The sequence below is a fragment of the Etheostoma spectabile genome, chromosome 10 (assembly GCF_008692095.1).
Source record: "Etheostoma spectabile isolate EspeVRDwgs_2016 chromosome 10, UIUC_Espe_1.0, whole genome shotgun sequence".
In the NCBI taxonomy this organism is placed as follows: Eukaryota; Metazoa; Chordata; class Actinopteri; order Perciformes; family Percidae; genus Etheostoma; species Etheostoma spectabile.
Genome location: NC_045742.1, coordinates 17,130,942 through 17,140,891, shown reverse-complemented (window position 1 = coordinate 17,140,891; position 9,950 = coordinate 17,130,942). Strand labels below are relative to the sequence as shown.

Sequence of the window (9,950 nt, the reverse complement as noted above, 5' to 3'; positions counted from 1 at the left end):
TACGAACTTAGAATCGATGCAAAAGATCAGGGAGGTTTGACAGATTCATGTAAAGTCATAGTTGATGTAACTGATGTGAATGACAACTATCCAACTATAAGCGTCATGTCATTACTAGTCCTTTTGTCCGAAAGATTCCCCTTCTGGTACAACTATTGGCATGATAAATGTAAAGACCTGGAATATTGATAACGGACAAGTAAACCTGTAATAATTGAAACAAATGCACTTCCAAGATAAAATCCTTTAAGAAATTACTACACCTTGTGTAACAGATACTGCATGATCGTGAAACTGTGTCAGACATAACATCACTTGGTTGCGACGATGCAGGAATGCCTCCTCTCTCACCAAAACGACCTTTCATTTAAAGGTCTCTGATGTGAACGTAATGCTCCAGTGTTTTCAAAGTTGTTTACATGCGTTTATGGCAGAGAAAACTTCCAGGCGTTTCTGTTCTAGCTGTTAGTGCTAAAGATCCTGATGAAAACCAAAATGCCGTGTGTCTTATATCTGGAAAATACTAAAATCGGTGGATCTCCAGTTTCTGAATATATTTCTATAATTCAGAACGGATTGATACACGCAGTGCGATTATTTGATTATGAACAAATCAAACAGCTGGTTTTGTCATCAAGCGCAGAGTGAGGCTCTCCTCCACTCAGTAGCAACGTGACTGTAAAAATACTGATCCGGACCAGAACGACACCCTCCTCAGGTTCTGTACCCAGTCCAGACTGGTGGCTCTTGTGGCTGAAATGGTTCCTCGTCAGCAGATGTGGGCTTCTGGTCACTAAGTGGTGGCTGTTATGTGACTCTGGACAGAATGCCTGGCTCTCCTATAACTGCGGAAAGCCACAGACAGGGCGCTGTTTGAAGTGGGCTTACAGAATGGAAATAAGAACTATCCGCCAAGTCACTGATAAGATGCTGTGAAACAAAGACTGACTGTTATAGTGGAGACAACGGGCAGCCCTCTCGTTCAGCTACAGTCATTGTTAACGTGCGGTGGCGGACAGCTTCCTGAAGTGCTGTCTGAGTTCACTGACTTTACACGACAAGGTTACAATGACAACCTGACTTTTTACTTAGTGTTGGCTTTGGCTGTATTTCCTCCTCTTCATCACGTGTTTAGTGTTTATTATATCAGTGAATCTACAGATGGAGACAGTCTCGCACCTCTATCACTCCAACTCCCCTGTGTCCATATTATCCACACGTTACTCAGACACTTGGGGACAGGGACTCTCCACACGTGTACAATTACGAGTTGTGCAGGACGACTGACTCCAGAAGAGTGACTGTAAGTTCGGCAGAGCGGTAGTCAGAACGTGCTGAAATGGACCCCAGTTCTACAGGGACGATGCAGCGATACAGATGTGAGAAGACATCCCTGGATGAACCAGACTCTCCTCTAGAGGTCAGTTAAACAATTTACTTCGTCTACTCTCTGTGTTTTTTCATTGGATTTATTACAAACAGTTGCTCGCATCACCGTGACTTTCAGCACCATGGCGAGCATCTCAATCGGGTTGTTTCGATTAATAGGAATTCTGGTTTAACAGGTGAATACATCGTAGCTGTCCAATCGTATCCCTAAATCAAACAATTTGTATCACAATTTCTGTAGTAAAGCCTAAATTATAGTCATAGGCATACTCTCAACTTTCTTTTCCTCTCTCCATTTTGTTTATATAATGTGCACGCGTTTCAAGGATGGCGACAGCATAGTTTAGGTTGAGCTGTTTAAATCACTGCATAAATGTCTAGTAGAGTTAATTGTCACCACTAATCTATAAAAATCTCACCTCTGATTAATCCCCAAAAACAGAACACCAATCCATAACCTCTGATGTGAAAGGCAACACACATCTGCCATACCTCCACATCCTAATCGTGCGCTAAAATATGTGGAATCTTACTTTAATTTATATCCCTTTAGCTTTTGGGAAAATTATTTAAATTCTTAGAAAAAAGTTTTCTATATTAATAATTCATAGGAGACATCATGTTTATTATATTAGACATAATATTTTTCAGCACCTTGTACGATAATGCAATATTGTATGGAAGCATTGCTGCAGTTACGTATTCAAGACATTAATATTTTCAAATTATCTTGGACACGTCGTTGTTAGAACTCATCTTCAACTTTTTAGTGAATAATTTAGATTTTAACATTTTCTTAAACTTACAAATAATGTCTTGGAAATTGGTCTCTATGTGATTAATACAATATAGACCTGTTAGTTCTATCAGTATTGTTCATAGTGTTACAGTAGTGCTGTTGTTTGCCTCGTTTCATATTCCTCTTTTTAGACTCTAAGGGACGCTGTTGGCCAGCAAAAATATTTTTTGTGTTATGTCGTCAATTAGTCCATCCCTTGACTAACTATACAGTTAAGAAGGCTCTCTGTGTTTTGTCGAGGTTTATTGCACGAAAGAGAGAACATGGTCTCGCAGACGTGTATGTAAAAATTGCAGAATTGTGTAGATGTAACCAGTAAACGGATATATCAGAACCAGCCTTTTCGTCATTTTAACTGCACGCGTTTCAAGGATGGCGACAGCATAGTTTAGGTTGAGCTGTTTAAATCACTGCATAATGTCTAGTAGAGTTAATGTCACCATAATCTATAAAATCTCACCTCTGATTAATCCCCAAAAACAGAACACCAATCCATAACCTCTGATGTGAAAGGCAACACAACATCTGCCTACCTCCCCATCCTAATCGTGCGCTAAAATATGTGGAACTACTTAATTTATATCCTTTAGCTTTTGGAAAATATTTTTAATTCTAGAAAAAGTTTTCTATATTAATAATTCATAGGAGACATCATGTTTATTATATTAGACATAATATTTTTCAGCACCTTGTACGAAATGCAATATTGTATGGAAGCATTGCTGCAGTTACGTATTCAAGACATTAATATTTCAAATTATTGGACACGTCGTTGTTAGAACTCATCTCAATTTTAGTGAATAATTTAGATTTTAAAATTTTCTTAAACTTACAAATAATGTCTTGGAAATTGGTCTCTATGTGATTAATACAATATAGACCGTTAGTTCTATCAGTATTGTTAGTGTTACAGTAGTGCTGTTGTTTGCCTGTTTCATATCTTTTTAGACTCTAAGGGACGTGTTGGCCAGCAAAATATTTTTGTGTGTATGTCGTCAATTAGTCCATCCCTGACTACTATACAGTTAAGAAGGCTCTCTGTGTTTTGTCGAGGGTTATTGCACGAAAGAGGAACATTGTCTCGCAGACGTGTATGTAAAAATTGCAGAATTGTAGATGAACCAGTAAAAAGGATATATCAGAACAGCCTTTTGTCATTTAACTGGATACAGATATTTTTTTAATTTTGTTGCCATGATGGCAACTCAAGGATCTCTCATCTGCATATGCTCAAGATGCCATTGTTTTATGCATTGCGAGGCAAATCGGACTGCTGATGTCTGCTTCATGTTGTTAACATGGTAGGTGGCCAGATTCGTTATTCTATACAGAGGAGATGAAGAAAGGCTGTGTATTGGTAATGTAGCAGGACCTTGGTTTGGATCTGAAAAGGCTCCGTTTGGGGGGCCCGTATCGTGACCGGAGAAAACATTCACTACACGAGTGAAGACAGAAAAGGGATTCTAGTCGTGAATGAGAGAATAGACCGGGAGCAGCTTGTGGAGACGTAACGCCGTGTCGATCAGCTTTGAGGTGATTTTAGAAAACCCAATCGAATGCACAGAGGAACGGTTGAGGTTTTGGATATAAATGATCATGCTCCCGTCTTCCCGAATAAAGACACAGCTATTGGGTTTGAAATCAGTGAATCAGCTGCAGTTGGAGTGCAGTTTCCACTGCAGAGTGCAGAGGATCTGGATGTGGCGCAAAACGCGTTGCAAGAGTATATGTTATCACACAAACGACAATTTCATTTTGAAGCAACATGCCAACCAGATGGGGTAAAATGTTGAAAAGGTTCTCCAGAAGCCTAGACAGAGAGAAACATCCCCGTATGTCCTTAAAACTAATCGCAGTTGATGGCGGAACACCACAGCGATCTGGTACAGTAAATATAGATATCACTGTGTTAGATGCCAATGATAATGCTCCAGTATTTAACCAATCGGTGTATAAAGCATCTGTGATGGAAAACACAACGACAGGCACGAGCATCATTACAGTAAATGCTACAGACGCCGACAGTGGTTCATATGGACTCATTACTTACAGTTTGTCTAAAACGAAAGGAAGTGCGGGAAATATATTCACTATTGATAAAAACACAGGCACAGTTTCTGTGTCTGGTAGATAGATTATGAAAAAGGCAGAATATGAGGTGAGAGTCGAGGCAAAGGATCAGGGTGGCCTAACTGGGACAGTAAAATAATATAGATGTGTTGATGTCAATGACAATGCACCAGTAATAAATATAATGTCATTTTCTAGCCGTATCAGAGGATGCGCTCCTGGTACAACTGTTTGTTCAACATAAAAGACGCAGATTCGACAATAATGGGAAAATAAGAGTTCCATAGATGGCAAAATTCTTTTAAAATCGAGTCATCTCTAACAAACATTACAATTGTCTCAGATCAACATTTTGATAGAGAATATGTCTCAGAATATAATATAACGATAACAGCCACTGATTTAGGGTCTCCACCTCTTTCCAGCTCCACAAAATTACATCTTAAAATATCTGACGTAAACGACAACGCACCAGTATTTGATAAAAACAGATATACTGCTTACATCACAGAAAATAATTCCCCTGGAATTTCGATATTTGCGGTCAGCGCGCGGGACTCTGATTGGAATCAAAACGCCAGAATCTCGTATCTTTTAGAGGACACCCAAGTCAGCGGTAGTCCAGTTTCTACTTATGTTTCCTTAAACTCTGAAACTGGAGTTCTCAGCGCGGTTCGGTCTTTTGATTATGAGCAAATTAAACAGCTTCAGATAGTAGTCAAAGCGCAGGATGGAGGCTCTCCTCCACTTAGTGGCAATGTGACTGTAAAAATACTGATCCAGGACCAGAACGATAACCCTCTCAGGTTCTGACCCAGTCCAGACTGGTGGCTCTGGTGGCTGAATGGTTCCTCGTTCAGCAGGTGGGCTATCTGGTCACTAAAGTGGTGGCTGTTGATGTGGACTCGGACGAATGCCTGGCTCTCCTATAACTGCAGAAAGCCACAGAAGGGCGCTGTTTGAAGTGGGCTTACAGAATGGAGAAATAAGACTATCCGCCAAGTCACTGATAAAGATGCGTGAAACAAAGACTGACTGTTATAGTGGAGGACAACGGGCAGCCCTCTCGTTCAGCTACAGTCATGTTAACGTGGCGGTGGCGGACAGCTTCCTGAAGTGCTTGTGAGTTCACTGACTTTACACATGACAAGGAGTACAATGACAACTGACTTTTTACTTAGTGTGGCTTTGGCTGTAGTTTCTTCCTCTCATCACGTGTTTAGTGGTATATATCAGTAAAAATCTACAGATGGAGACAGTCTCGCATCCTGTATCACTCCAATCTCCCTGTGATTCCATATTATCCACCACGTTATCAGACACTTTGGGGACGGGGATCTCCAACACGTGTACAATTCGAGGTGTGCAGGACGACTGACTCCAGAAAGAGTGACTGTAAGTTCGGCAGAGCTGGTAGTCAGAACGTGCTGATAATGGACCCCAGTTCTACAGGGACGATGCAGCGGATACAGAGTGAAAAGAGCATCCTGGATGAACCAGACTCTCCTCTAGAGGTGAGTAAAACATTTTAGCTTCGTCTGTTGGACACCTTTGTTCTCTTTCTCTGTTAAGTCGCATTGATAAAACCGTTGTACTCAATGCAGTCATGTTCAGCACCATGGACAGTGTATCATGCATCCTCGCCTGATAGAAATGCTGGTTTCTGATAAAGATACAGCTTTATAAAACACTGGCTCTTGTACGAATATCATACGAACTGGTATCACTTCACAATAAGGTACACAAAAATAGGTAGTTAATGATGTTTTTCAGAAGGGTACTTACTGTTTTTCAGAAGGGTAGTTACTGTTTTTTCGATGGGTAGTTACTGTTTTTTTGAATGGTAGTTACTGTTCTTTGAAAGAGTAACAAATTATTGGTTACTATTTCAAAAAACAGTAAGAGGATAAAAAACTCACAGAACATTTCTGAGCTATTTTTTTATATTATTTTAAATAAACCATTTGCATGACCAAGAAGCTATACAATTTATAGAATCCACATGTTGTCCCCTGTAAAACAGATCTGAAGTGTTGCTTCCTGTGAGGGCGAAGAAGTATGCAGATCCTTTTGTTAAGTAAAAGTACTAATAACACACTATAAAAATACTCTGTTATAGTAAAAGTCATACACTGAAAATGTTACGTAAGTAAAAGTCCGTAAGTATCATCAAGAAAATGTACTCAAAGTTAATCATTTGGACTTTCTAACACTACTTCAGTAAATCTACTTAGTTACATTCCACCACTGGTGTTGTTGGTGCTCTTCCTTCTTTTTCCCATCGTTGTGCTTTTTAATTTGAGATGCAAGACTTGCCGATAGAGTGAAAAATTAGCTCACAGTGAGTAGTAATGGGACAAGAGCAAAAAAATGCTAAAATGGCTTGGTTTTTAGTTTTGGAAAGCTAATGCTGCATTAATAATTTTTAGACGCCACATATCTGCAAAGTTTACAACCAAAGTTCTTATTTAGTTCTTTTAAACAATATAACTTCTGGCAATAAGGATGCTGTCACTTGGTTTGCATTAAAAGGTATTTCAAGAAGAGAATTAGCATACTGTCATGGCAATTTATTATTTAAAATGTCAATGCGGAAACATCGGATGATGCAGAACCGGACCCAATACATATGGCTTACAAACGGTGAAATGAATAGCCTTCTTCCTAGATGTGCATTACATATTACAGTTGAACTCGTCGTAATACAGAATTGTTGGATATCAATGTATTTTATTGGTGACTGATTAACTTCCAGATCTGTCTTTAAGATACCCTGAAAACCATTGAATCATCATTGTTGCGAGTCATTAATGTGGTTGTAGAGTTTAAACACATTTCCATAAAATTATAATTTTTTGTATTCTTTTTCAAATCAGTAGTTTATTCTTTGCGTTACGCTGCTGACGAATTGTTTGAGAATTAGATTTCATTTTCATATACTGAGTTAAAATAAAGTATGTTTTAATTTTTAAATATTTGATATTCCAATGTGATTTACACACGAGGTAAATATGTGTTCAGTGTGTCTGCTTTAGAGGATTAAGGGCCTTCTTCCATGTTCCCCCTTCAGACTCTAAGGGACGCTGTTGGTCAGTAAATATTCTGTGTATGTCGTCATTTAATCCATCCCCCGGCTGACTATACAGTGAAGAAGGCTCTCGGTGTTTTGTCGAGGTTATTTCATGGAAGAGAGAACATGGTCTCGCAGACTTGCATGTAAAGATTGAATACGTGTTTAGTTGTAAACAGCAAACGGATACATCAGAACCAGTTTTACCCTCTTATTAACTGCGGGTTTCTTTGTTGCCATGATGGCAACTCGAGGATATCTCACCTACATATGCGCAATGTGGCCTTTTTTTTATGGATTGCGACGGCAAATCGGACTGCTGATGTTTTGCTTTCATGTTGTTACATGGTAGTGGCCAGATTCGTTATTCTATACCAGAGGAGATGAAGAAAGGCTCTGTTATTGGTAATGTAGCACAGGACCTTGGTTTGGATCTGAAAAGGCTCCGTTCTGGGCGGGCCCGTATCGTGACTGGAGAAAACATTCACTACACCGAGCTGAAGACAGACAAAGGGATTCTAGTCGTGAATGAGAGAATAGACCGGGAGCAGCTTTGTGGAGACGTAACGCCGTGTAGTTTCAGCTTTGAGGTGATTTTAGAAAACCCAATCGAATTGCACAGAGTAACGGTTGAGGTTTTGGACATCAATGATCATGCTCCCGTCTTCCCAAATAAAGAAAAATCTATCAGTTTTGAAATCAGTGAATCAGCTGCAGTTGGAGTGCAGTTTCCACTGCAGAGTGCAGAGGATCTGGATGTGGGGCAAAACGCGTTGCAAAATTATATGTTATCACCAAACGACAATTTCATTTTAAAGCAACATGCAATTCCAGATGGAGGTAAATATTGTGAGATTGTGCTCCAAAGGTCTTTAGACAGAGAAAAACATCCCAATTTGTCTTTTTCATTAATCGCAGTTGATGGAGGAACACCACAGCGATCTGGTACAGTAAATATAGATATCACTGTGTTAGATGCTAATGATAATATTCCTGTTTTTAATCAATCGGTGTATAAAGCATCTGTGATGGAAAACACAACGACAGGCACGAGCATCATTACAGTAAATGCTACAGACGCCAGACAGTGGTTCAAATGGACTCATTACTTACAGTTTGTCTAACACGAAAGGAAGTGCGGGAAATATATTCACTATTGATGAAAACACAGGCACAGTTTCTGTGTCTGGTCAGATAGATTATGAAAAAGACAGAAAATATGAGGTGAGAGTCGAGGCAAAGGATCAGGGTGGCCTAATCGGAACAAGTAAAGTTATAGTTGATGTTGTTGATGTCAATGACAATGCACCAGTCATAAATATTATGTCATTTTCTAGTCCCGTGTCTGAGAATGCACCTACTGGTACAACAATTGCTATTTTGAACATAAAAGACGCAGATTCTGACAATAATGGGAAAATAAGATGTTCTATAGATGGCAAACTTCCCTTTAAGATAGAGTCATCTCTAACCAACTATTACAATTTGATCTCAGATCAACATTTTGATAGAGAATCTGTCTCAGAATATAATATAACGATAACAGCCACTGATTTAGGGTCTCCACCTCTTACCAGCTCCACAAAATTACATCTTAAAATATCTGACGTAAACGACAACGCACCATCATTTGATAAAAACAGCTATACTGCTTACATCACAGAGAATAATTCCCCTGGAATTTCTATATTTGCGGTCAGCGCGCGAGACTCTGATTGGAATCAAAACGCCAGAATCTCGTATCTTTTAGAGGACACCCAAGTCAGTGGTAGTCCAGTTTCTACTTATGTTTCCTTAAACTCTGAAACTGGAGTTCTTAGCGCGGTTAGGTCTTTTGATTATGAGCAAATTAAACAGCTTCAGATAGTAGTCAAAGCGCAGGATGGAGGCTCTCCTCCACTCAGTAGCAATGTGACTGTGAAAATACTGATCCAGGACCAGAACGACAACCCTCCTCAGGTTCTGTACCCAGTCCAGACTGGTGGCTCTCTGGTGGCTGAAATGGTTCCTCGTTCAGCAGATGGGGCTATCTGGTCACTAAAGTGGTGGCTGTTGATGTGGACTCTGGACAGAATGCCTGGCTCTCCTATAAAACTGCAGAAAGCCACAGACAGGGCGCTGTTGAAGTGGGCTACAGAAGGGAAATAGAAATATCCGCCAAGTCACTGATAAAGATGTGTGAAACAAAGACTGACTGTTATAGTGGAGGACAACGGGCAGCCCTCTCGTTCAGCTACAGTCATTGTTAACGTGGCGGGTGGCGGACACTTCCCTGAAGTGCTGTCTGAGTTCACTGACTTACACACGACAAGGAGTACATGACAACCTGACTTTTACTTAGTGTTGGCTTTGGCTGTAGTTCCTTCCTCTTCATCACGTGTTTAGGGTTATATATCAGTGAAAATCTACAGATGGAGACAGTCTCGCATCCTGATCACTCAATCTCCCTGTGATTCCATATATCCACCACGTTACTCAGACACTTTAGGGACAGGGACTCTCCAACACGTGTACAATTACGAGGTGTGCAGGACGACTGACTCCAGAAAGAGTGACTGTAAGTTCGGCAGAGCTGGTAGTCAGAACGTGCTGATAATGGACCCAGTTCTACAGGACGATGCG

At 40.1% G+C, this 9,950-nt stretch overlaps 2 protein-coding genes and 2 pseudogenes across 2 annotated transcripts in view; all 4 read left to right on the top strand.

Annotated features, from left to right (window-relative positions):
* The window catches only part of LOC116697328 (protocadherin gamma-C3), a 1,850-nt gene extending 1,661 nt beyond the window's left edge, over window positions 1–189 (top strand). The window contains exon 1 of the mRNA XM_032528651.1: window positions 1–189. This exon is cut by the window's left edge and continues 1,661 nt beyond it. Within this exon, the coding sequence (XP_032384542.1) occupies window positions 1–189 (189 nt within the window).
* Window positions 190–366: 177 nt separating this feature from the next.
* Window positions 367–1,287, top strand: LOC116697327 (protocadherin gamma-A7-like; annotated as a pseudogene).
* Window positions 1,288–3,254: 1,967 nt separating this feature from the next.
* On the top strand, window positions 3,255–5,846 carry LOC116696679 (protocadherin gamma-A11-like; annotated as a pseudogene).
* Window positions 5,847–7,663: 1,817 nt separating this feature from the next.
* On the top strand, window positions 7,664–9,650 carry LOC116697326 (protocadherin gamma-A11-like). The gene is given in 4 exon segments (XM_032528650.1): window positions 7,664–8,410; window positions 8,412–9,345; window positions 9,348–9,504; window positions 9,506–9,650. Coding segments are annotated over 4 exon segments (1,983 nt in total).
* The last annotated feature ends 300 nt before the right edge of the window (window positions 9,651–9,950 follow it).